Genomic DNA, 27,972 nt, shown 5'->3' with positions numbered 1-27,972 from the left:
ATCTTTAAATGTAATGCTCAAAACCCAAAACCATATCAATTCAAAACCACACCAATTACTATAGACACTTGAGTTGTAAACTTTTCCCCCCTGCTGGAACGCATATAAAACACAATTTCTCTTTTATCCATATTAAAATAGAACAAAAAAAAAAAAAAACTACCGTCACACAGACTGCTTTTCTTCTACTATGAGTTTTACTTCAACTACATTCTCAAATGTTTTCTTCAATCGCATAGTCAGAGACAAGACATTCTTGTCCTTCCACTACAGAAATAACAAGTCAGATTGTTCACGTTTTTAACTTTTTGTTTGCGTTCAAAACAAAGTTTTCTCTCTCTTCTCGGAAGGAAATTCTGCTAGCTGTATCAGTCTGATGGGAACAATCTTCATTCATTCAGAACAGCAGCTTGGTGTCCATGTCCTCTGTTGGTGTGGAATCATGGAGAGAGAGAGAGAGAGAGAGAGAGAGAGAGAGAAAATGAAAGACAGATTTTAACACAATATATAGCGAGTGTACTATGTGTTGTTTTGCTAGCAGGATAACTGTCAGTTACACCATAATGCAGTCCTGCAAACCCTGAAGCTGAATTATGAGTATCCCAAGGGGAGCACAGCACATTTTCAATATAGGCCTTTTACAAATCATTTACCTCATGTACTCTCAGAGAAACTGTGAAACGGTTCCAGATGGCTGATATTTTGAAGTGTTGATCTGCTGCTCAAGCTGCTTGAACCCGGTGATCAACAACCAGTGATTTTCATAACATTCTAATTAACGTCACTATTAAAAAGATGTGTAAAGTGTTACATTTGAGACTTCATTGTACAGTAAGTCTATCTTTTTATTTAAAGTCAAAATATTCTGCCTTTTTTTTTTTTTTTGCTCTATGGTTAAATTTCCGCCAACAAAAATTTCACTTTTTTTTTCCCCCTGATTTTTTTTCATTGACCAAAAATGTCAGTGCGTCCGTTATAAAAATAATTAACTGATGTTAACTAGTCCTCACTTTGAACCTGAGTTAAGCTTACTGTCTGTGTGGCATGTTCTTCCCATACCCATGTTGGTTTCATCCAGATTCGCTGGTTTCCTCCATCCTACCAAAAATATCCCAGTAGGAGTACTGGTTACTTAAAATGCCCCTAGGTATGAATGTGTATGTGCTTGGTGCTCTATGATGGACAGGTGTCCTATCTAGGGAGTATTTCCACCTCACATCCAGTTCCATATCCACTATGACTGTGCCCAGGATAAATCGCTTACTGAAGATAAAAGAATGAATGAATACATGGTTTTAACTAAACATTTGTCAAATGTTAGCTAAGTCAAAATGGAGGTAAATTTTACTTGACATTAATGAACTCAAATTCATTCATTCTCCATTCACCTTAACAGAAAGCAAGGGCACGGCATCAATGCACCTTTCACACATGGGTCTAAGTGAGAGTACCAGCCAAAAGATAACTGATGTGCGATGGGGGAAGGAGGTGAGGCTTCCAGGCAGTGTCAGTTAATTAAATGAATTGTTAATCATAGATTTATAGGTTGAAATTGACCATCTGCTGTTTTCATTATGGGAAATGAAGATGGACCTCTTATATTAAAGGCGTCAGGGTTGGCAGGTCTGATAATTGTACTTGCATTTGCATATAGGAATTTCTACAAAGTTAACTGGATCAGCCGTCTTTGGTGCGTCTTACCATCCTTGATGCCGAAACACTGGCACCACTCCCTGAAAGAGAGTAGCTTGTCCTTGTCTGCATCACACTCGTGGAAAAAAACTGAAGTGCAGTGCTCCATAGGAACCAGAGGGGCACGCAGAGGAGCAAGCTCTGAGTGAGACAGGAACCTGGACATATAAACCATTAGACAGGTGCTACCTGTAACAGCAACTCAAACGCAACGACACCTGGAGCAAGAAGAACTGAAAAATACATTCCAAAAGACAGTTTTTCAAGCTAGTGATATACGGTCTTTAATCTTAATGTGACTGAGAAGTAAAAAAAATGCCTCATGGCCATAAAACAACAAAAAAAATTTTGTTTAAGGGCAAATTAATTTAAACACACCTGTCTGATGGATGTTGGTCCATTTGTGCAAACTGCCAATGCACTGGGTATATGTACATGTTGTAATTCTTTTCAAAGTCCCGAACCAAGAGCTCAACTGGGTGATCGCCTGCATGGAGACGCCTCTCATTCTCGTACATCTTCTGAACCTGACCAGTCCAGAGCACACATAGCAGATAAGTAACGATAAAACTGGATGGAACATATAAATATGTGGGGGGGGATCTGCATTGGGCCACATCACAAAACAGCATATCCCAGGACATCTCAAAGTGTTTTATTCGTCTTATTCCACAGCAACTTGCCAATGATTAGAATTCTTGATGTTATTATCCCTTTGTAGTCACATTTAATGTTGTAGAGCTTCCATAAAACAAGTCAGTTCCTGTTATAATTGTGTTCCAGTAGCTATAAACAGTCGTTCCCCCACTTTCAATTGAATAAGAGAGTATAACGAAACTTGATACCATCATTAGACTTTCCTGTAGAGGACAATTTAACAGCAGAACTCTGACTGTTACAAAGCACTGACACTGGAGACTCCTTCCAGACATTTTTCTTTGTTAAATAACTATGAGATATATTAGTTATATTAGTCTTAGATTATGTTGAGTGTCTGCCATACATCTTCCTGTGTAAGTTAAAACGATAATGTATTAGAAATGCATTAATATAAACCTATGATTTGCCTTGAAGCCAGAACTACTGTCAAAGTTGCTGTTATAGAAAATTAATCAAACCTAATCAGAGTCATGTATTTAACAGTGTCGAGCTACAATTTATAGTAACACACCATAAAGTGAAATAATTGGAATAAATCAACATAAGAATACAAGCAATATTATATATATATATATATATATATATATATATATATATATATATATATATATATATATATATACACACATATATACATACACACATATGTGTGTGTGTATGTGTATATATATATATATATATATATATATATATATATATATATATATATATATATATATATATATATATATATATATATAAAGCACAGGATTTAATTGTTTTCTTGTGCTGGAAGTTCTAAGCAAAAAAATTTACAATAAGTCAGATTTGACACGGTTATTGGCTTAGATTTATTCGTTGGGTGATATAATTTTTTCAAGGATACACACTCTGGATCTCTGCTTGGCTGTAAGGAAGTCTTGTTCGTAGAGCTGCAGCAGCACATTCTTCAGCCAGTCTCTCATGCGCAGTGGAAAATGTATCAGCTCTGTCTTCAGACATGGTGGAATAACTGATAGACACACAACAAGAAATGAAAAGAAAATTATAGTGCACCTCGTTCAAAGTACAGGCTTGTAATCCAACAAAGAGTATGCAACCTTTCTTTCACCTCATCAGCTAATTATTAAATCCTTGAGACATGGCTGTTTGAGCAATAAACTAGCTAGTGCTTTGAATTTAACATCACTGGCTTCCACGGGCTCACAGCAGGAAGAGAGATGACCTACATTTGCAGGAGCCGCTGTAGTCCAGATGTAGTCTGTGCCCTTTCTTGCTGCCCTCAAGGCTACACTTGATGGCAAAAAGCTGGCAGTATGAGTCATAAGTCTGGTTATCTGTTCCACACACCTACAAAGAAAGATCAGCTATTTTGGAGTCAAAGGTCATTTAAAATAAGACTAGACATGCCAGACATGGATCAAAAGGACTCTCTACATACTGTAACTACCCAAGGTCAGTTAATTGTTAATAAACAAATGTTCTGGGTTTGTCTCAGAGGTATGGACAGTTTGTAGTGTAAAACTGGCTAAATAATAACAGAATGCTTTTCACAAAATAACTTCAGGCCTTAAGATCACATTATTAACAGTATTAATATAAAATGTTGTACACTGCAGTACTCACATGGTCAAACTCACTGAGACCTGGAGGACAGTCTGCAGGATCCTGACACACACAGCTGGGCTTCTTCATATCGTTCAGCTTGCATGTCTTCCCTCGCTTACAGTGGAAGTTCTCACATGAGTCTGGATATAATGATTACATGTACATATGCACAGTGAAATTCTTTTCTTCACATACCCCAGCATGTTGGGAAGTTGGGGTCAGAGCGCAGGGTCAGGCATGATACAGCGCCCCCTGGAGCAGAGAGGGTTAAGGGCCTTGCTCAAGGGCCCAACAGTGGCAGCTTGGCAGTACTGGAGCTTGACCCCCGACCTTCCGATCAGTAACCCACAGCCTTAACCGCCAAGCCACCACTGCCCCCTTGATATGACATGAAACTATTTATATTCAAATTTGCTTATTTAATAGATACTTTATTATTATTATTATTATTATTAAGAAGAAGAAGAAGAAGAAGAACAAGAAGACTTTATGTAGCACTGTTCATTTTCAGTTGACATTTTCAATTTATCATTGATAAGACACATTAACCCATCTACAATAACTAATGAAGTAACCAGAAGTCTATGAGAATTATTTTATTTTTTATCACATAGTTAATACAAGTGTGTCTGCTCCCATCGCAAACTCTAACATTCTGAATATCCTGAGTAAGCCACATCACACCCAGCAAGGCAAACAACCACGAATTCCAAATCCCAGAATTCACAGTCAGCCCCTGCACCACAAGCCACGTCACATGAACAGTCACATGACCCCTCATTTCCATTCACAGTTCCCTTATTACTAATCACAAATACCTGTTTCCAGTCACAAACTCCCTGAAATAACCTAGACTTTCACACACACTTGAAGTGTGAAGTTATCTTCCATGTTTGTTTCCCTGAGTGTGATCTCTGTTATAGCCTGTTCATGGTTTTTGAGTATTTCTCAGTCTAGTCTACTCTGCTTGAAGCTCAATTGAGTCTGGTTTTTGGGTACAATTTTAGATTTGACCTTGTCTGCTTGACTGCCTCATGAGTTTCAGTAAACACATTACTCTGCCTCCTACTTGACAAATAAGGCCCAAGAACTAAGAATAGGCAGAGTTAACCAAGTATGCTTTTAATCTGGATTACATCTATTTAATTAGTGTTTGTGTATCCAGAGTGCATTCCCAGAACACATTGTCCACTGGATCCACCAAAACCATGACCAGGATAAAACAGTAAAAGAAGATACATGAATGTCCAAAGTACTGGATATAAAGGGGAAATAATTGAGGCTCTAAAACAGAACCTTGTGGAACACCAAAGTGAACTTTTTAAGCTTTAAAACATGTCCATATATGCTAACAAACCAAACCAAGATTTTTTTTTGTTGTTTAAACCGATCATGCTTTCAAGTCTGTCCATTAAAGTATTATGCTGCACTCGAGTCCAATCTGAGGCAAGCAGTAGGACATTGATCTCTTTAACCAGCGCTTATTCTGCTCATGCTTGTGGGAGCCAGATTTAAATACATTATTATAAACACACACACACACACACACAGCTGGTGAACCAAATTTCTTTCCAAAATCTCAGAGATAAAATGGGCTTTTTGGTGTTTTAGAGACGGCAACCAAAGTGACCCAAAGAACATTATTTTTCAGACTCATTTTTATCTTACATTCATCTATTGAGGAATGTACCACATTGTTATATTGACATACTTAGCTTTGCTCTAACTAAAAGCTCATGCCATCTCCAATAAACTTTATTATTATGGGATGCCTTTTAGAGTCTACATTCTTTTGCCTCTGGCAGTTTGGTCAGTGCACACAAACCCGACCAGCTCTCTCACTGATTCCTTAAGCCTGCTGGCTGAGATGGCATGCAGTTTGTTTAGGTAGCCATTAGCTGTGGGGTGACAGTGTGTACGAAAGAAATCCAAGCTCAGCGCATTCTTGATCAGACTCTGGCTTTGTGCATTGTAGAGATATGAGTCTGAAACACCCACCGACTGAAGCTTCCTGTCCTGGATCAGCTCCAGCTCTGGATTTGGGTCGAGCTGTGGGTCTGATACTGGGGAAAAGATCCGCTGCAGCCCTGAACTGCACAGGATTCATTCCCAGTAGGGAGGCCTGGGGAGAGCAGGATGGATTTGCATGGAGAACATTACAGACAAGTCAAGTTGCAAATACCTAAATTAAACTTTAACCTAAATCTGAACTGTACTCTCCGAAACCACAAGTTTTAAAAGGATGAGATGTGCGCCTTGTTGCAGTATGTATGTATGTATGAAGTTCTACAGAAATTCTATAATGGCCATATATGATTCGTGGAGTTTGGGAGAAAGACCACACCTTAAGCTCCATCTGCTTCCCATAACTTCTTATACTTTCTTCTTATACATACTTATACATCACCGAGTTGTCTCCTGCATATTATTGGACAACACCTACCTAAGAGTCTTTTGTCAGAGATCTGGCTGTCTAACACAAAGCAGAAGCCACCCAGAACTCCACCCCAAGTTCTCTCCACTTTTTACAGTTCCACAATCACCTTGACCTGAATGTCTTTGAGAATGATTGATTACTGAGAACTTGGGCTTGATAAGATGCTGGTGCCTGATCCTGAGACATTTCTACTGCTGTGGCTCGTCTCGCTCTCAAAAGCTACCTGATTCATCCTGATGCCGTACTCCTGCTTGGAGCTTTTGCACTTGTGACTCACCTTCTGCTGCTGTGCATGGTCCCACATGGACACTCTAAATATTAACATTTCCCAAAATACATTTATGCCCAAACCTCATACTTGCTTCAGTGGACCATCTCACCTGAGATACTGCTTCTGTAACCATAAAGACTATCCTGTGATCTCCCTGACCTGTAAAGACCTGTACATTCAGTCTTGTGTATTGTTAAAAGTGCTCACTCAATATCTCACTTCAGTAACTGCTTTTTCATGGTCGGGTTGGTAGGGATCCGGAGCCTATCCCGGGAACACTGAGCATGGGGCAGGAATACACATTCATACCTAGAGGCAATTCATCTTAACTAATCCACCTATTGGTGGGAGGAAATTGGAGAACCTGGAGGAAACCCCCACAGATACCGGGAGAACGTGCAAAACTCCACACAGACAGCAACCGAACCTAAGGATCAAACTGGGGGCCTTAGAGCTGCGCTATTGAGATAAATTTGAATTAAATTCAATTGAACTGAATGTCTTTGTGCTTTCTTTCAGCATACTTTTGACAGACAAATCAGTGACATTTGACATTTTTATTTCAAGATGTCTGATGATCTTCATTCTTACCCATTTCCCCTTCTTCGTCTGCACCAAGTTGGGTGTAATTTCTGTCTCTTTCTCTGGCTCTTGGTTTTGAGAATGCTCTGAGGACACATCAGCACTCAAAGCCTGGTCACTCTGTGCTTTTCTCAGTCTCATGTTCCTCATCTGCTTCTTGTGTTTTCCTTCAGCATGGCCGACACCTTCATTTGTGTCCTTCTCTTCCTCTTTTTCTTCAGAGAGTTTCGTTTCTGCCAGTTCCATACTCTCCTTGTCTTCATCTGTGTTGCTTTTGTCAGTCTCAGGATCTGGAAGGATCTGCTCATCTTGGTCAGCTTGGTCAAATGTTTTTTCTTGGTGTCCATCTTTGGGATCCTCGTAATCTTGATTGGGTGGGGTATCATAGTCTTCCATGACTGTGGGAAGTTCATTGTCCACCTTCTCTTCCCCTTCAAACGTAATGGTTAAGGGCTTGTTCTCCTCCAGCTTGGTGTTACGAGTTTCTATAGAGACACTGTCAGCAGAATAATCTAAATCTACTGGTATTTCCGAGTCTGTGCTACTCCCTACCTCCTCTTCTTCCAAATCTTTCTCTTTTAGCTGCTCTTCTTGCTGGTCTTCTCCATCATTTTTAGACTCAAGTGTAATCTCCACACTCTCCTCATTTATATCCGCTGCTTTTCCTATGCCATCTTCATCACCATCTTCCTCCACATCATGCTGCTCTTCCTCAGAATCCTTTATAAGTTGAGCGAGCATCTCTTCACTCAGCAGCACAGGAATGCTCCTGCCATCTTCAGCAGACATCTCCAAATCTACTGAATATACTTCATCTGTCCCTTCTCCACCATTTGATGTCTCCTTGCTTGCGTCCTCGTCCCCTGGTTCTGGACTACTAGCCTCGAAGGGGAAGAATGTTGGCAAAATGGAATCGTTAACCTCATTTATCTTTGGGAACACATCATCCTAGGGGGAAGAAAAAGAATTAAGAGCACATGCACATATATTCCTAAGACATAATAGAAAGTACATTGTGTTGCCAAATTGTATTGTGGGTAAATTACCTCCTCCTTAGAATTTTGGGACCATCTGGAGAGAGACTCATGCTTCTCATGAGGAGTACTTTGCACCTTGAATATGAGCACACAAATAAGAACCAAATAAGGTGTTACCACAAATATATTGAGCCCACGAGTTAATACTTCAAAGCCACAAACTAATTATGTTATGGCTCTGAAGTATTATATTGTGACCACAACTTGTGTAACTTGAGTTCACAACTTAATATGTTGTGGGACATCAAACTTAATACGTGGCCTCCATTTAATTGAATTAAAGTCTCTGAGAATTGACTAAAGGTGAGGCAGACTAATGAAACATCCATGTTGCAACGCCAGTGACTCCAGTATATCTTAACGGATCATTCCAAGGTTTCTGTGGTCACAATGATATAATTCAATAGATTTAAAATTTCTGTCGTACTCATTTCAAACGACAACAGATGCTATGAGTTACGTATTTTGTGGCCACAAAAAAGAAACTTAACTCGTGGTAACAGCTTAAATCATGGCCTATTAATATTGATTCATGGCCAAAATTGATTCAAAATTGAAAATAACATCCGTCCAACTTAACTAGCACTTAAGTTAACATTAAAAGACTTCTGCATAATTATACCGGTAGTAATGTTAACGAAGCAATTATTTTGTTAGCATTGTTAGCATTACTTGTGATTCATTAATGCTATCATTGAGTTGGTGCTATTTAAGGAAACCTTGCTATAAAGCGTTACCAAGGTTTTTACTTACGTAGACAGTTAATGCTGAGGCCATCAGGAAGAGGCACAGAAGATCAACCTCCATATCTGTAAGCATGGTAATAACGTAATTAAGATTCCATAGGTAAGTGAAACAGGTGAAAACTTCTACTTTCTTACTTCACGGCCATCGTGTCCTGCTATTCCTCAGTAATTTAGCATCAAATCAGGAAGTTGTGGATCTGATAGCTATATATAAATATCTGTCAAAGTGTCAAAGCAGCTAATAAAAGTAAATGGAAAGTTTTCAGGATGGAAGGTGTTGCATTTTGAGGTTTCTCGGTAACATGACAAGCTGCATTTTTTTAAAAAAATTATGTTAAAAGAGAAAAAGAGAGGCTGGTGAGGGGACGAGTGTTTGTAGCTGCTATAACATATAAGTGATAACAGGATCTAACCTGTTTCATAGTAAATGGAACTGGAAATGGATTTTTTTTTATTTATTTTTTTTTTTTTTAAAAAGGATGATAGCATTTCATAAAAAAATTTTTTAAAAAAGTAATTGTTGGAAAATTGCTGTGGTATAGTAAGGGGAATAAACTACTTTGGGACATGCTGTTATTGGAAAATAACCAACTTCAAACTGGTAACAGTAACTCTGCATCACACACCACTCCGCTGGTGATTATTTTCCTATAGGAACATATGCTCAAGTGTTCCTTCCATGCTTATTTCTTGATCTGACATTTGAATCGGTTTAGTCAGAAGAAAAGAAAACACCAAACTGTGCAGTGCATTTGTACATCCTGGACCAAAGGACCAAACGAGGAATCGCTGGTTCTGTCTGATGTGCTCACACTGAAAAGTGTTCATCAGCATGCCATTCATCAGCCTGCCATCATAATCTGAGGCCTAGGTCGTCATGGTAACGGGCTCGGGAGATTCGTCCCAGTCAAAAGTCACATTCCGACCGAGACGAGCAAAGCAAATATCAGAAGCTAGCAGCCTGGAAAAAGAACCGACTATGTACACAAACCTCTTTTTCTTTTTTTTTTTCTTTTTTTTTTTTTTTTTTTGTCTAGACAAAGCAGCCATTATTGGATCAGTCTGAGAGGTCGACGCCTCTGAAGATGGGTTCCACAAGGGATGAAGATATAGAAATATGGCAACCAAAAAAAATTAATAAATAATTCTTCTTCCAACGCCAAATAATAAAATCTGTAAAGCAAATATGCCTTAAAAGTAAGAAATGAATTCATTGTAAGTATCCAAACAATTACCTCCCAGAGCTGTAAACAGTAAAACAACCTAATAAAGAAAACAAATGATAATTTGATAACTTTCAAACTGCATAAAGTCTCTCAGGTACGATGTTGTGCAGTTTTACGAGGATTCCATCATTCGTTCCAGGCCATGAAGGCTGTACGCATAAAATGTATGTAAGAATGCTGACATATTGATTAAGGCATTCTTTCATATTGGTTGTAGGTTTACTCATGGATGAAATTAAGACTGGTTAACGTAGACGGTTATTATTTTAATTATTTGGTTCAGTAGGTCGAAACATGAATTATTTCAAGCTAACATCAATTTGCTAGCATTACTTGTGGTGATGTGGTTAGATTCTGTTAATACTAGCTTTTGCAGTAGACACTGTATTTAGCTGTAAATGAACTGTAGTGTAAAACATTTACCCAAAACAACAACTTTTGAGCATTCCAAAGCATAAAATACACTGCGACAAAAAAAAAAAAAAAATCAAGATTACCATTAGACAAAATAAAATTCTCCTCCTCCATCCCCTTTTTTTTTTTTTTTTTTTTTTTTTTGCATTCATCTTCAAGAGATCTGAAGAAAGGCTTTCACAAGCTATTAATCACTGATGTATAAGCCATAAAGAAATGTACCTGGAATTGAAGCTTTGCAGAAAGATGAACACTGGATTAACGGGATGTTGTGCTCAGCAGGAAAAGTGTGTGAAGAACTGACTCGTATTAAACTCTGCCCATCTCTCACACTGCTCCTGACAACTAGAGAAAAGCATGCCTCTGGGACTGGCTGTAGAGAGGAGGGTGCAGGGGGCATTCAGAAACACAAGGTGACATTCGGAATTGAGTATCCTGAAGCATTTAACTGGTATTTAACTTTTATGGCTGCTTTCTCATCTGATTTATTCAGTAGTATGCCGATAATTCAGTACCACTTCAGTATTGGAAGTAATATTAGATATTCATTTATAGCTCATAAACGCATATAATTTAATTAGCAGCTTATCAGTACATTATTTAGTGTACTACTTTATTTAGTGCTGTTGAATCTCAAATGGTATTGTTCAGAAGATGTTCTACAACAGCAGCTCTGATAACATTAATTATCAGCTTAATTTCTTAATTTTTTTTTTTAAAAAATGGGTGTAATTGTTGAGATGGTGAAGTTTTCTGTAATGGAGATATTAGCATTTGAGTAAGGAGTCTCCAATGTCAGTGCCTTGTAAAGTTTCTTTTCTTTGCTTTGCTTTTTTTTAAGTTTCCAAGCACAGGGAAATCTTCAGGAGAAAGGACTTCATGACTTTGCACTTTGAGGTTTCTTGGTAAAATAACAAAAAAAAAAAAAAAGCTACATTTGGGCTTATTAATTAATTTACCGTTGGGTAACCGGCTGATTGATGAGGGATTGTTGACTGTTGGTAGAGTTGTCTACAGTTAACTAAGTAAAGAATTACTTTATATTTTATTTTGTATATACAGTGTATTCTCGATTATTTCTTACTGAAAACACTATTCTTTTGCTGCTGCTGCTGCTGCTGCTGCTGCTGTAATGTGTGGATATCCCTCTGGGATTAATAAATCTATCAATCTATGTATATAGCTCGCTATTTGGTGATTGCAGTTACATCACCCTGACGGTAGGTGGTACTGCAGCCCCCCATGTCACTCTCACTTCCTGTGTTCTCAGATGCCATGTGAAATTTGTTGAAAATACAGGGGTCTCCATACCTATTATACACACACACACACACACACACACACACACACACACACATATATATATATATATATATATATATATATATATATATATATATATATATATATATATATATATATATATATATACATATATATATATATATATATATATATATATATATATATATATATATATATATATATATATATATATTAGATAGCCTTTAAGAAGTCTTTGACAAAAGAAGGATGTATTGAAATCATTCTCATGGTTTTATCGGGTAGTTGTCACAAGTTTGTGACGGACTTTAACAGGAAACATGGCAAGTACATCACATACGACATCCATGAACATACACTGACGAAGGCATATATAGTCCCCTATGTATGGAGACTTTTGGGACACTGTAGTCCCAAATATCGGATATCTGGTGCATATCATGGAAAAGTTAATTTTTTCCTGTAATTTAATTCAAAAAGTGGAACTTTCATATTTTCTAGATTCATTACACATAAAGTGAAATATTTCAAGACTATTTTTGTTTTAATCTCGATGATTACGGCTTATGAAAAATCAAAAATCCAGTATCTCAAAATATTAGAATAAAGAATTTATAATACAGAAATGTCGACCTGATGAAAATTGTGTTAATTTATGTACTCGATACTCGGTTGGGGCTTTAATCCTTTTGCAGGAATTACTGCATCGATGCGGCGTGGCATGGAGGCGATCAGCCTGTGGCACTGCTGAGGTATTCTGGAAGCCCAGGTTGCTTTGATAGCGGTCTTCAGCTCGTCTGTATTGTCGGGTCTGGTGTCTCTCGTAGATTCTCTATTTGGTTCGGGTCAGGCGAGTCGGCTGGACGATCAAGCACAGTAATACCACGGTCAGTAAACCAGTTACTAGTAGTTTTGGCACTGTGGGCAGGTGCCGAGTCCTGCTGGAAAAGGAAATCATCATCTCCATAAAGCTCGTCAGCAGATGGAAGCATGAAGCTCTCTAAAATCTCCTGGTAGACGCTGCATCGACTCTCGACTTGAGAAAACACACTGGACCAACACCAGCAGATGACATGGCAACCCAAATCATCACTGACTGTGGAAACTTCACACTGGACTTCAAGCAGCTTGGATTCTGTTCCTCTCCACTCTTCCTCCAGACTCTGGAACCTTGATTTCCAAATGAAATGCAACATTTACTTTCATCTTCCCCATGATTGTGGTTGTGTACTGAACCAGAATGAGAGATTAAAGCCTCAGGAAACCTTTGCAGGTGTTTTGAGTTAACTCGCTGATTAGAGTCTTCTCAGGTCGACATTTCTGTATTATAAATTCTTTCTGTATTATAAATTCTTTATTTGAATTTTTTGAGATACTATACATAGATAGACTATAAATAGATAGGATAAGAGATAGATAAGATGTTTAGGCAGCACATTCAGACCAGATGAAACAAAACTCAAATTTATGTAAGGGTTATTTAATTTGTATAATTGTGTTTTATTTTGTGGTTTATATTGTAGTTTATTTTGTAAAGGTTGTGCATTTACTGTGTTTCTCAATAATATAATAAATGTGGATTTATTATAGAGTTTATTATAGTTTAATTCTGACTTATTTTGACTTAAAATAAAAATTCTAGCATATATTATATTAAATAATGATTATCGATAATTTCCCAGATGATTAAAAAAAATACATGTTGTGTTTGAAATACAGTAAATGTAAGGTTTTTGTAAGCCAATAATAAATAATAAATGGACTGATTCATTACGATTCTATTCTTGATGTCTTATTTGTCCTGTAATTAAACTCGAATGATGTAAGAAAATATTTTTTCCCGTGTAAAATCCACACTATCACTCACAGTTCAGAGGCTGGACATGTAATAAAGCTTGCAGGAGAAACTCAAAATGTTTGCCAGGTCCTAACCTCCACCGTGCCACTGTGTACACACCCTTTCTGCCCTGAGTCATTCTTTTTCTTAATTATCCTTTGCTTCTTGAACTGTTTTCTGCATTGTGAAATAAAGTGTACGTTGTACGTTAGCATCATTACGTCACTGTAAAAGCTACATTTCGAGACACTGTTAAAACTCCACGTCCATGATGAAATAAACCTACTGCACTCCTCTAGATGGTGCTGAATCCTGTTAGTGATTTCAGACCAGCATACACATCTTTACATTCTGCTGTATGTCCAGTGTGATGCATGTCTCCTGCTATGCTACATACTCTTGCTAGCTGTTAGCTAGGACTTCGAACTATGGCTAGTGAACCAGACTGCTTCAAGCTAAACTGCTGTGTTAAAATTAAAGAAGAATCCGAGGTACATGAGGGGAAATGACTAAAGTAGAAATGAATTTACATTATCTGTAGTCAAGATGGTAAGTATATACCCGAAGCTAAAAATAAATAAATAAATAAATTTACCTCTACAAACCATGTTATAAAGGGACTTTTGTGTATGTACATACATTATGTAATGATTTTTTATTTATTTATTTTTTTTAACTTGGGGGTTTGCTGTTATAGGAAAATAATCAACGACAAGGTGGTATGATGAACCTGAGTTACTGTTCCTACCGTAAAGTTCATTCTTTTATATTTACATTTATTCATTTAGCAGATGCTTTTATCCAAAGCGACTTACAAATGAGGAAATACAAGGAAATGCGATATATCAAGCGGAGAACAATACAAGTAGTGCTACCATGCAAGATTTATAATTGAGTTCTAGAGAAGCAAAGTGCGCAGAGTCGAGGTGTAAGAGCCTGAGTCATTTTATGGGGGTTTTTTTTTTTTTTATTAAATAATGTAGGGTTGGCATTTTAGGTGTTAGTTAAGTACTCATGGAAGAGGTGGGTGTTTAGCTGTTTTTTGAAGATGGTGAGAGATTCTGTGGTCCGGATTGAGGTTGGAAGTTCATTCCACCACTGAGGGACGGTTAGTGTGAAGGTTCTGGAAAGGGACCTTGAGTGGCGCGGAGTAGTGTTTCCTGTTAAAACGTATGTAAACAATTCTCTTATCACTCTCTCTTTTCCTCTCTCTTGAAGTTAACGAGACAAAAATCAGCTTGTCAGGTTATTAAGAAACGACAAAGTCCTCTGTCCTGAAATATTACTGCCTTTACAAACCACTGACACTGAAGACTCCTTCCATAAATGTAAAATCAATGTTTTTTTACAGAAAGCTTTATTAAATTATATTATAAAGATTTTGTCGTTAAATTTCAATATATTTTCATTAGTTTTTTAATCGGTTTTATTATTAGTTTATTACAATGTTATTATTATTATTATTAGTAGTAGTAGTAGTAGTAGTATTTGCCTTGCAAATGAGACTACTTTCAGAGCTACTGTTATAGTGTTATGGAAGTGCCAAATGGTGAGGAACCACCCTACCCATAAGCCCCAGCAAGTCATGCGCGCTTGTCACTCGTTCACTGATGACTCACACTTGTTTCCTAATTAGTGTCACTATTTAAGCTCTATATCGTCTAATCGTCAAGCTTTTGTTGTTGTTTTCGCTCGTTGTCATGTGTGCCCCGTTACCACCTCTAGTCTGTGTGTTTCTTGCTCGTATTCATAGACACTATTAATAGTTTTGTTTTCACAGATTTGGTTGTTTTGTTTGTACTGTCCACAATAAATTATCTGCACATGCATCTGCCAACACTACCACTTCCTGACAGAAAGCGTGACCGATCCATGGATGCAGCACATTTTTTCGAGTTCCATTAGGGGCTCATGGATAGGAAGCACCTGATAGGAACAACAGGGGAGGAGGGAATGGATTATGCTGGAATGGCTTGAGGCCATGTGCCTCCCTCAAGGAAATTTTTGGAGGAGGGGGCTCATCCTTACTCCGCTAAGGATGCCACTTCTCATCTTTGCCCCGCTGAGGACGTCAATCTGCCTCCTTACTCTGCTGAGGACATCAATCCGCCTCCTCACTCTTGCTTTGCGATGTACAGCATGTCACTCCCGCCTCTGGATCCGCCATGGGCTTTGCTCCCCCTTCATGCTTCACGGTGGCCATCGTTATGCTCTCTGGCTCTGCAATGGACATCGCACCAACCCTTATCTATGCTGGGGAAGTTGCTCCACCACGCTGTTCAGCAGAGGATGTCACATCTCCTACCTGCTCCACTAATGGTACCACTCCCTATGGTGCTTGTTGGCCTAAGGGCCCCCGTCACTTTTCCCTTGGTTGTCCAGAATCTCCAAATTACTATTTCTCACGATCTGGGAGTTATGGGTTCTGTCATTGTAGCACCAAAAGGCACAGAAATACACTACCCATCAGCCCCGGCATGTCTGGTTCCTGGTTCCTGTTTTGCCTAATTAGTGTCACTATTTAAGTTCCAGATTCTGTGTGTCTCATTTGTTGCTGTTGTCACTCATTGGCCTGTTTACCTCATTATCACCTCAACACTGTATGGTTCTTGCCTCGTATCCATAGTCCATGTTAACGGTCCTTGTTCTCACAGTTTTGGTTGTTTTATTTGTACTTTCCACAATAAATTATCTGCACCTGCATCCACCTCCGTTGCCAGTTCCTGACCTATAGAAAATTAACCAACACAAATGAGACCAATAAGAATTCATTTGTCATATAAAACCATTTAATGGGAAATCATAATTCACAAATCTGGGCATGAATGGGTTAAGCACATACATTAGTCACTTTATTTAAGGATTTCCTTGTCTCCTAGTCAAAATCCATAGCAAGGTTTAGAAAGCAGCAGACACAATAAACACAGTAAAACCCACACCACAACCCCATCCACGGCAAGCAGACAGAAGCCAAAACCACAAAATACTATAGCAGGACTGCTAGTAGACTGGGCTTACAAGTGTTGCAGTAACATATGCAAGACTTTAAAAACCTCACAAGACTCTCGTGAGTACTTATAGTTAGCTTTCTGTTTTTCCAACTATTTATTTTTTTCAAATACTATACATTCCCACATGCCCCTCATCTGTTGAGGTGTTCAGCTTACCCACCAGATATACACACGGAGTGATTATAACACAACCAGGGTATAAAGCACCATGAATATCATAAAATCCAATAAAATGGATTTTATTAAAAGTGTCACCAGCAGAAAGTTTTTATGATGCGGCATATAGATAAACAAAATGTACACCCAAAAACAAGAGCGGAAAACTCAACCTCTGTTTTCTCAAATGCAAAGGGGCAGCCAAGACATGTTTGGTGTCCTAATTTTAGTACTTTAGTATTGCACTGGAGCTACCAAGTAATGAAAGTGAATGGAAAAACAGATGGAAGCGTTCATGGAAAGTCAGTGGTAAAACGTATAAAAAACATCCCTTTGCTTTGCTCAGCCTCAAGGCCGAAGACCTGCACAGTTCTCCTGGCCAATAGCATGTGGGGATTGATTGTCCCATTCCTGTTCCTCTAGCCCCCCCCCCCCACCCCCCCAAAAGATTACTCAGTTCATTATCCTGGATCTTCACACCTTCTACTGACTCAACCAGCTGTCACAAGACCTCAGATTTCTCCATATATATAAGAAGAAGAAGACTTAATTTGTCACATATACGTTACAGCACAGTGAGATTCTTATTTTTTTATTTTTAATATCTTAAATTTTTAGGAAGCCAGAGTCAGCCATGATACAGTGCCCCTGAGAAGATTAAGGGCTGCCCCTGAGCAGATAGGTTAAGGGCTGCCCCTGGAGAAGATAGGTTAAGGGCTGCCCCTGGTGCAGATAGGGTTAAGGACCTTGTTCAAGGGCCCAACAGTGGCAGTACTAGGGCTCAAACCCCCAACCTTCTCAGAAGTGACCCAGAGTCTTATCCGTTGAGCCATCACCACCCTAACATACATCTAATCCAGATCAGAAAAGGAAACTTTTGTCCCCTAAACAAGCTACTCTACTCATACGAACACGACATACCATAAACTAGGTGTATACACCATACAGTACAATTTCAGTTCATAAGGCAACAATTCAGTATTTGACAATAGAACTGAATCTGCTATGATACGATACGACACGATACGGTACAAGGCGGTTCAATTTCATAACCTCTGATGAATATGTGGCCAACTTTGTTCAGAATCTGGGGTAGGCCTACTGTTAATTCATGAATGATGATGATGTAGAGAAAAATTATTTCAAGTATCCGAATAATGGGCAAATCACCTAACAGATCATAAGTGATTTTATAATGATTCATTTCAATTGTTGCCTTTTAATGTGATGCATCGATCCAAATGGTTGGTTTGTTACACCCTTATACTAAACCTATAAATATGGATAATGGGTTAAATGTATTAAAATCTTATTATACTACAGCACTATAAAATTCTCAGAGCAGCTTGGACAGTAGTACAGGTGAATCGTTTTCTTATTTAATCTGTTTTCAGTGGGTAAGTATTATTTTTCTCTGAAACCAATTGAGTTTCCCCTTTGCTGTACGTTTTGGATCGTCGTCCTGCTGGAAGCTCCACCCACGTCTCATCTTCATCATCCTGGTGGATGGCAGCAGATTCTTCTCAAGAATCTCCCGGTAAAGGGCTCCATTCATCGTTCCTTCAATTATATGAAGTCTGATAGTACCATGTGATGAGAAACAGCCCCACACCATGATGCTTCCCCCTCCACACTTCACTGTTGGTGCAGTGTTTTTAAGGTGATGTGCAGTGCCATTTCTTCTCCAAACATGGAGTGTAGTATGACAGCCAAAAAGTTCACTTTTGCTCTCGTCTGACCAGACTACACTCTCGCAGTATTTCACAGGCTTGTCCAAATGAGTCGAAGCAAACTTTAAACGAGCTTCGACATGCCTTTTCTTTAGTAATGGAGTCTTGCGGGGTGAGTGTGAGCAGTGGAGTGCATTGCCTATTGTTTTCTCTGTGACGATGGCACCTGCTACCTCCGAGTGTTTCTGGAGCTCTTTCCGAGTGGTCCTTCGCTCTTGGGCTACTCTTCTGACTCCCTGGTCAGAAATCTTGTGAGGAGCTCCTGTGCGTGGCCGGTTGATGACGCAGTCATGCTGCTTCCACTTGTGGATAACGGCCCCAATTGTGCTTACTGGAGGATTCAGAAGTTTTGAAATACGTCTGTATCCGATTCCATCAATATGTTTTGCAACAATAAGGGTTTGCGAAGGTCTTAGGAGAGCTCTTTGCTTTCACCCGTCATGAGATGTTTCTTATGTGACACCTTGGTAATGAAAAGCCTTTTTATAGACCATCAATTTACTAACCCAGAAAAAAAAATGGTGACACGTCCAATACTTATTTCCCCCGCTGTATCTGTGTACAAAGAAACAGAACTGAAAGTAAGCCAGAGAAACTATGAGACATTTCTGTGTTTGTTTGAAGTTGGCCTCATGACCTCAGACCATCTGCCAAAATCTTGAAAGGACTTACACATTTGTGTGGGTGGAATAATTATATGTCACGTTTAGGTATAAACCGCAGCGTTGGCTGAGTGGTGAAACAACTGACGTTGTCTAGAAAATACGAAAAATGTTTTGGTGCAGCTGTGTTTTAATTATTTATTTATTTATGAATTACATTTATAAATATAGTAAATTAGAACTATAGTAACTTAAACACTGACTTTTATGGTGGACATGTGTTGATATTTCAAAATGAACCATGTATAATTATTGATCTGAAGTTTTTTTGTTTTGTTTTTTTGTAAGGTTTTTGATATTTATTCGAATTTTCATCGATTTACATTTATGGAAGGAGTCTCCAGTGTCAGGGTTTTGTAACACTCAGTAAGTTTTCCAACGTGGAAAAGTCTTCAGGACAGAAGACTTTCATTTTCTGGTTTCTCGGTGACACGACACACTATGCTTTATTTATTTATTTATTTATTTATTTATTTATTGTTTTATTTGCCTAATTAACTTAGAAAAAATGAGGCTGGTGAGGGACCGACTGTTTACAGCTGCCATAACATAAGTGATAGCAAGAGCTTGTTTTGCAGACATTTCACAACATTAAATGTAACTATATGGATGAAAAGTATGGCATTTCGTTCTTTTTTTATAAATACTAAATTTGCAATCATCAACAAACCATTATTAGCAAACTTCTGAGGTATAAGGGGATTAAAACATTTCAGGTTGTGCTGTTGTAACTATGCTTTGCATCAGGCCATATCACGCCACCTCGTCATTGATTATTATTATTATTATTATTACTAGAACGGCACGCCCCAAGTGAGTCAGCCTAAAACAAATATTGTAACACAACTTTATGACGAAATACAAATCTATTTCGCTTGATTCAGGTGTTCTGTCAACTTTACATCAAAATTGACAGCTTTATGACAGCTTTTGTAATACGCCTTTATGTAGGTTTATGAAGGTATCACGTAGTCCTATGACTACAAGTCTTAAGTAAAGTCTTTGCCTATTGTTAGTGCGGGTTCCCTGCAAATGTTGTGCAAATGTGTCGTTCCCTTTTATTATTTTGCACACCTACAAACACCCTTCTTTTTTTTTACGCAATCTGCTAAATAGTCAACTTTCTAAATACACACACACACGCACACACACTTCAGAAGGATGATGTAGACAAACAGTAATCAGGAGCGAAACTCCAACCTGACTGACACAGTGTTCATTTGTAACCCAGAGTTTTCTGTCTGACTTTGCGAGGCCTCCTTTCAGACAGACATCCTTACAGACAGACATGTGGGGTGTGTGTGTGTCTGTGGGATCGTCTGGCAGCTGTCCTGACTTGATTATGTGCTGTTATTATGGGGAATGTTTGTACAGTGAGACTACTACTTCCTCTGGTCGCATGCAGCAGACCAAATAAGGAATTCCCGGATATAATGTTTGGTTTAAGGAAAAGTTTGGTTCGGATGCAAATTTCACTATTATATGAATGTTTACCAACAGTTTACTAAAATTAATGATTTTATTATTATGAGGTCTCTAGGTTATATGAATTGTACAAATTTGTGTCAAAATATTAGCCGGAATGCTTCCCTAAATACTTACATGACATACTTGGACTTCACAAGTGGGCCTCTATAAGTAATAAGCTATCTATTGTATATCATGTCAAAGGGATTGACTAGCGTTCGAGATACACCACACCTCCTGCCAAATATAAACAAATTAAACAGTAGCTTAGCAAAGTGGCTAAATAATTCAGCCAAGAGTGTAAAGCTTATTTTCAACTTTTCAATTTTCTATCTTTAAAGTATGTTAGGCTTTCAGGAGAACGTACCTCGATATCTCTAAATGTTTGCTTGCTCTCCGTATACTAACTGTGCATTATAGTGAAGAGACTGCCTTTAGTACAGCCTGTGATGATTCTACTTTCTACCAATTTTCATTCCATGGCCCCTTTTAAGGCCTGAAATGTGCATAAGTACATGTGTTTTGTAAGGATTGTTTCTTGTGTATCAGTGAATGTTATAATGCATATAGAACTTTATGTGTATATATGATCTAAAGATACATGCGTGTGTGTTGAATTTGTGCGTATATAGGTTTAAATCAAGGTCTATTACATGTATAAGAGTGCCATTGGATGTATGTGTCAGTATACCGTAAGTCATGTCATGTGCATGTGTGTATTATGTCTTTTATACTTGTGCATGTGTGTATGAGACTTTTTGTACTTGTGCATGTGTATGAGACTTTTTATACTTGTGCATGTGTATGAGACTTTTTGTACTTGTGCATGTGTGCATGAGACTTTTTGTACTTGTGCATGTGTGCATGAGACTTTTTGTACTTGTGCATGTGTGTATGAGACTTTTATACTTGTGCATGTGTGTATGAGACTTTTATACTTGTGCATGTGTGTATGAGACTTTTTTACTTGTGCATGAGACTTTTTTACTTGTGCATGTGTGCATGAGACTTTTATACTTGTGCATGTGTGTATGAGAATTTTTTACTTCTGCATATGTGCATGAGACTTTTTTTACTTCTGCATATGTGCATGCGACTTTTTTTACTTCTGCATATGTGCATGAGACTTTTTTTACTTCTGCATATGTGCATGCGACTTTTTTTACTTCTGCATGTGTGCATGAGACTTTTTTTACTTGTGCATGTGTGTATGAGACTTTTTATACTTCTGCATATGTGCATGAGACTTTTTTTACTTCTGCATATGTGCATGCGACTTTTTTTACTTCTGCATATGTGCATGAGACTTTTTTTACTTGTGCATGTGTGCATGCGACTTTTTTTACTTCTGCATGTGTGCATGCGACTTTTTTTACTTGTGCATGTGTGCATGAGACTTTTTTTACTTCTGCATGTGTGCATGAGACTTTTTATACTTCTGCATGTGTGCATGAGACTTTTTATACTTCTGCATGTGTGCATGAGACTTTTTATACTTCTGCATATGTGCATGAGACTTTTTATACTTGTGCATGTGTGCATGCGACTTTTTTTACTTCTGCATATGTGCATGAGACTTTTTGTACTTGTGCATGTGTGCATGAGACTTTTTGTACTTGTGCATGTGTGCATGAGACTTTTTTTACTTGTGCATGTGCATAAGACTTTTTTTGTGTATGTATGTATAAGACTTATTTTACTTGTGCACGAGATTGTTTTTTACTTGTGCAAGTGCAGATTTTATTTAAATCAAGTGCAGTCAGAAAACCAAAACAGTGAAAACGAGAACCAGAACTAGAACAGCGAATACCAGGCGAAAACATCCAAACCATAAACGGGACTCTGGAACACACAACAACACACAACAACAACACATGAAGCTTGACAATCGGGTGCTGCAACGCAAGAACTTACAGTATATATCGGTGCTCATCAGGCTGAAACGAGACACAGGTGCAAGCGATAGAAAACCTGTGACGTGCTGGGGCTGATGGGTAATGTAGTATGTATGAGACTTTTTTTTTTTTTACTTGTCCTTGTGTGTGTATATAAGGGCTGCGGTATGTGTAGAACACAGGAATGTCTAGCAAAAAGTCAATTGCTCTGCTCCATTAAGTTCAGATCACACACTGCCTGTGTTCCATACTGCGTCTGTATACAGTACGGCACATAATTAGTACTCGGAGCTTAAAAGGGGGGGAAAAAATACTGCCCGCAGAAAGTTACCACACAAAGTTATTATGGCTTCATTATACACTTCCTGTGTGTGGGATGAGACTATGGGCATGCTCAGTGTGTACTCTCCACACACCCTATAGTTTACCATCTTAAAATAGACAGACAGAAGCGGAAGTAGAGGGACGGCATACAGTATTCTGTGTCTGTGTTTGTGTAGGTGTGTTTATGTGTGTGTGTGTGTGAGCGAGTGAGTGCACGCATGCCCCCACAGTAGTCATAAATGGTAAAGCTGAGCTGGCAAGGAGGAAGTGATGCGCTGACCTTAACTTAAAGCTAGGCAGATAAATAGGAGCTCTCTGCATCCTTGGCTTCAGCACAAGTGTTTACTCCACACTCAGCAGCACAAGAAGAAGGCAGCACCTGACACTTACTGGGATTTACACGGCACGTACCCTGAGAGAAAACAGGTAAGAGACTCACTCCTGAATCTCTTGATCTTTTAACAGCATTTTTCTTAGCCTTTAACTGACTCGGATTCGTCGTCTGTGTTGCAGAATGAAGCTGGCTTTCGTGATTCTCTGCCTGCTCGGAGCTGCCGGTGCAAATCCAGTAAGTGGATGTAAAATGATAAATAATTACCCTAATACAAACCAATCAGGATCAGAACAAAACACGACGGAAAAAATTACAACACGCATTACTCTTACAGATTCTGCACACGGATATGATGGAGACCGCATCGAACTCTGTAAGTATTCTCAATCAGCTTTCATGTTCAAAGTTATTCCTATTTTCACTGACGTTAACATGCTCTGGGGTTTTGTTTTGTTTTTCTCAGTCACAGACCTCCTCGATGTCTGCATCTACTGAAGAAACCATTGCCATAGACCAAGATGTAAGTTCAAGATCTCACTTACATAGCAATATTGATAGTGCATTTTAAAATTCAACAACTAAGCACACTTTGTCTCTTCTTTTCTTGTGCAGAGCTCTCAGGAAAATACTTCAGAGGACACCGTAAGCGCAGCTTAATATCTGATACGTGATATATATATATATATATATATAATTTTTCGTATATTTCGAATATTAAGGCGTATGTATCATTAACGAAATGATTTTAAACTTCTTAACAGACCTCAGAATCCATGGAATCGAATTCATCTGAGAAGGTACGTCAAAGAGTTTAAGACTCTTGTTTAGATTAGATCTAAGATATTATATCTAGTTTGTCATTTAAAGTTTTTGAAAATATCTTTGGGGGTTTTTTTGTGCATGAACAGACCTTGGAAACAAGCCAAAGCAACTCGCTGGAGGAACGGGTAATGATCTCCTAGAAAGGCTCCAGACTTCATGATTTACGTTTTATTGACTGTATTACGATGGTTAGTATTATATCACACAGTAATGTTATCATTATCATGGTATTTCGGTATAGTTTGGCAATGGAGAGGCTGGAATGACCGTGGATAACAGCCAAGGAAGCACAGAGATCATGCGCAAGGTAGGAGTGTTAGTTTAATGTATTGTCATGTGTACAGTTTTGTGGGTTAAAACATCCCTTTAGCAGTTTTAGACTTAAGGAACCTTAACTTAATCTTCTCATCTCATCAGGACCCCATGAGATTCATTTATATTTGCATAGCGCTTTTAACGACTGACCAGACACGGTCATAAAAGCAGCTTTAAGAAAATCCAGATGCAATGAAACAATAGTGAGACTTGTGTTAAAAAAAATAAATAAATAAGCGACAGTAAAACATAAGGCTGGACAATATGATGACATAATATCAATATCGTGATATATGATGTCACGATACGCTGTTTGGCGATATTCCCGATGTCATCAGGATATTTATGTAATGATTAGAAACTCTGATTGGAAAGTAGTTGATTAGATGCCAAAATTTTGTACTGAATCATGCAACGTAAAATGTTACACTTTTGTAAAGATGTTTAAATAAAACTATTATTCAACTCGTTTTTTTTGTTTTGTTTTGTTTTTTTTTTTTCTCACAGGCAACACTACTGTGTTGTTGTTTGTTTGTTGCCAAATCTACACTATTTCCCACCATACATATGTCTTCAAATGCAGCAAAGTCAATCTCCAAAAGGTCCAGAAGAACTTTTTTTTTTCCTCTACAAACACACAATTCAGACACTGATGAATAGGTTTTGAGTTCAAAAATAGTTTGTGGTGATTGAACTTGGTGAAATTTGACAAAAGATACTGTTACAAAGCAGCTTCAAACATGTGGACGGAACCTTGAGTGGAACCCATCCTCTTCAGGGTGACACTGGATAGTGGGATTTTGACCAGATAGCGGGGGTTTCTGAGATTTTATGGTTATTTACGATCTGGATTTATAATCTCTTTCTCTGCAGAACTGGATTCACGTCTTCAGCCCCCAGGACATCAGTTCTGAAGACAACAGCACTTCAGCCAGCTTAGCGTTAGCTAGCAGCGAGATCAGCAAATCTATGGAGAGCCCAGAGAAAAACTCCAAGAGCATCAGCAGCAGTAGTGAGAGCAGTGAGTCTACTGAGGGTCAAGGCAACAATTCAACAAGCAGCGAGAGCAGCAAAAGCAGCGAGAGCAGTGAGAGCAGCGAGAGCAGTGAGAGCAGCGAGTCCACTGAAAACCCGGAGAAGAACTCCAACAGCAGCAGCAATGAGAGCAATGAGAGCAATGAGAGCAGCGAGAGCAGCGAGAGCCAAGAGGAAAAATCCAGCAGCAGCAGTGAGAGCAGTGAGTCGAATGAAAACCAGCAGAACGCTTCAGACAGCAGCAGTGAGAGCAAAAGCGTCGAGAACAGATCAACGATCGACAGCGATGAGAACAGCGACCTGAAAAGCAGCAACAGCTCCAGCAGCGAGAGTCACGAGTCCACTGAGACCACCGAGAGCACCGAAAGCAAACAGAGTCGCTCTAACGAGTGCCAGCCTGGAGCCGACAGCCAGGACTGCGACAGCGACAGCGACGAGTACATCCTCCAGAACGTCGGAGACGACGGCGCCAACGACCCATTTGACGGCTTCCACGTGCCTGACAGCACCGAGCGCGAGGTCACCTTTAAGAGATGACCGAATGTGCTGATATTCTGATTCATTTATATAGCTAGTGCTAGTGACTCTGCTCTGAAATGTGCAGTGTGGAAATCCCTGGAGAGAAATATCAACATGATAATGAAAGGAATAAAAGGTGCAAACCTATTCATTCAAACCAAAGAATAATATTTATACATAAAATACAGTATAATCTGCATCATAAGCTATGTGTGTTAGAGATGATTTCCCGTGTGCATTATAAATAATGATACAGGCTTATTATTAAGACTTATAACACGTAATTAGTAATGTTATAAAGCCGTATCGGAATTTGATACTCGGCTTCTGATTAAAATTACACGAAAGAATTTTATAGATCTAGTGTCAGCAAGTTTATTCTGATCCCGTTAGATGATTACTTATTACGTAAATTTATTCTAATACACTACAGGTAAAGAATATAAAGAAAGTTCTCATCGCATCACATTGCAGCTCTCGGTTCCTTTCGCGCCGTAATGTCTCCTTTGCGTTTTTTTATTTTTTTAATTTTTTTTTTTTTTTTGCTTTAAAATGTTTGAATGTAACCGTGCCAGTACTCTCCTTATTTGCCTTAAATTATCTTTTCATTTTATACGTCTGTGATAAATCGACTTATTTATTGTACTTGAATTTTATTTTACATGCAGACCTATGAAAAAAATTAATAAATAACTAAATAAATAAAATATGCCTTATTATATTTATTGTACTTGAATTTTATTTCGTACACACAGCCCTATAAAATAAAATTTCTTGAATTTTCTTGAATACTACGTTTCTTCTTTAAACGCTCCTGTGGATGACTTAGGAACAAATAAATATATAGATTTTTTTTTTTTTTAATCATATTTTTTGCTCATCCTCAGTTGTGTGCATGTGTGTTATAGTCATGATGTCCATCTTTCTGAGGACTCTGTGTGTGTGTGTGTGTGTGTGTGTGTGTGTGTGTGTGTGTGTGTGTGTGTGTGTGTGTGTTTATTCAGCCTTCTTGTGGATTAGGATGTGGTAAAATGTGTGCTTTCACTCTTTACCTCCACTCAGACCTCAAGAGCTGCGACAGTAAGCATCATCATGATCCTAAAATGACAGCTTCCTTAATCGTCACCCTTTAAAAGATTCCACCGTTTCAAAATACAGCTCAAACCTTCTTCTTTTCTTTCTTTTCCGAGTGAAAAATAAACAAACCAACAAAAACGGTCATTAACTCTTTAAATTCAGTCTAGCTCTAAAATGCCATGTTCATAAATCTTTATTTGTATTTTAAAAGATAATATAATACTTGTGTACCAAATAGGAGATCATTCTGGGTTTAGCTCCATCATGGACTGCACACGGCCCAGCTGTAAACATTTCAGATGATCTCGTCGCTGTCACGGAACAGAAATGAAGCGTTACTTATTTGATTCGATCAGGGTTGATCAGGGACGCTATATTCAAAGTCAAAGTGAGATGACATCTCTTGACCTACAGTTGAAGTCATACGTTTACATACGCCTTTGCTAATGTTAATGCTTTTTTTTATATATATATATATATACAATACGAAGGATCATAAAAATTGCATTTTGTTTTTTATTTAGTTCCGCCCTGAATAATCTATTTCACATAGCAGATGTTTACATCTAGTCCACAAGACACAATAATAACTGAATTTACACAAATGAACCAGTTCAAATGTTTACACACGCTCGATTATTAACACTCTGTGCCGTTAATTGGATGATCAACGACTGTGTTTATGTTTTGTGAGAGTTCTTCACGAGTCCCTCGTTCGTCCTGAGCAGTTAAACCGCCCACTGTTCTTCAGAAAAATCCTCCAGGTCCTGCACGTTCTTTCCTTTTCCAGCATCTTCTCTATATTTGAGCCCTTTCCAACAGCGGCTATATGATGTCGAGATCCATCTTTTC

General features: G+C 38.3%; 2 protein-coding genes across 2 annotated transcripts; one reads left to right on the top strand and one right to left on the bottom strand.

Moving 5' to 3' along the window:
• Positions 1 to 397: 397 nt before the first annotated feature.
• Positions 398 to 10,952, bottom strand: sparcl1 (SPARC-like 1). Its single transcript, XM_053621465.1, is given in 12 exon segments — positions 398 to 426; positions 1,702 to 1,850; positions 2,071 to 2,219; positions 3,222 to 3,343; positions 3,561 to 3,681; positions 3,958 to 4,115; positions 5,989 to 6,061; positions 6,600 to 6,685; positions 6,912 to 6,925; positions 7,108 to 8,177; positions 9,020 to 9,075; positions 10,875 to 10,952. Coding segments are annotated over 11 exon segments (2,025 nt in total). The 5' UTR covers positions 9,074 to 9,075; positions 10,875 to 10,952.
• A 10,682-nt stretch (positions 10,953 to 21,634) lies between these two features.
• On the top strand, positions 21,635 to 27,376 carry scpp1 (secretory calcium-binding phosphoprotein 1). Its single transcript, XM_053621463.1, has 7 exons — positions 21,635 to 23,778; positions 23,816 to 23,872; positions 23,965 to 23,994; positions 24,114 to 24,149; positions 24,261 to 24,299; positions 24,416 to 24,481; positions 25,363 to 27,376. The coding sequence occupies exons 1-7, from the start codon at positions 23,533 to 23,535 to the stop codon at positions 26,059 to 26,061; spliced, it is 1,173 nt and encodes a 390-aa protein (XP_053477438.1). The 5' UTR covers positions 21,635 to 23,532; the 3' UTR covers positions 26,062 to 27,376.
• The last annotated feature ends 596 nt before the right edge of the window (positions 27,377 to 27,972 follow it).

This window comes from Ictalurus furcatus, chromosome 3 (genome assembly GCF_023375685.1).
Source record: "Ictalurus furcatus strain D&B chromosome 3, Billie_1.0, whole genome shotgun sequence".
Taxonomy (NCBI): Eukaryota; Metazoa; Chordata; class Actinopteri; order Siluriformes; family Ictaluridae; genus Ictalurus; species Ictalurus furcatus.
This window is presented reverse-complemented; position numbering and strand designations above follow the sequence as displayed.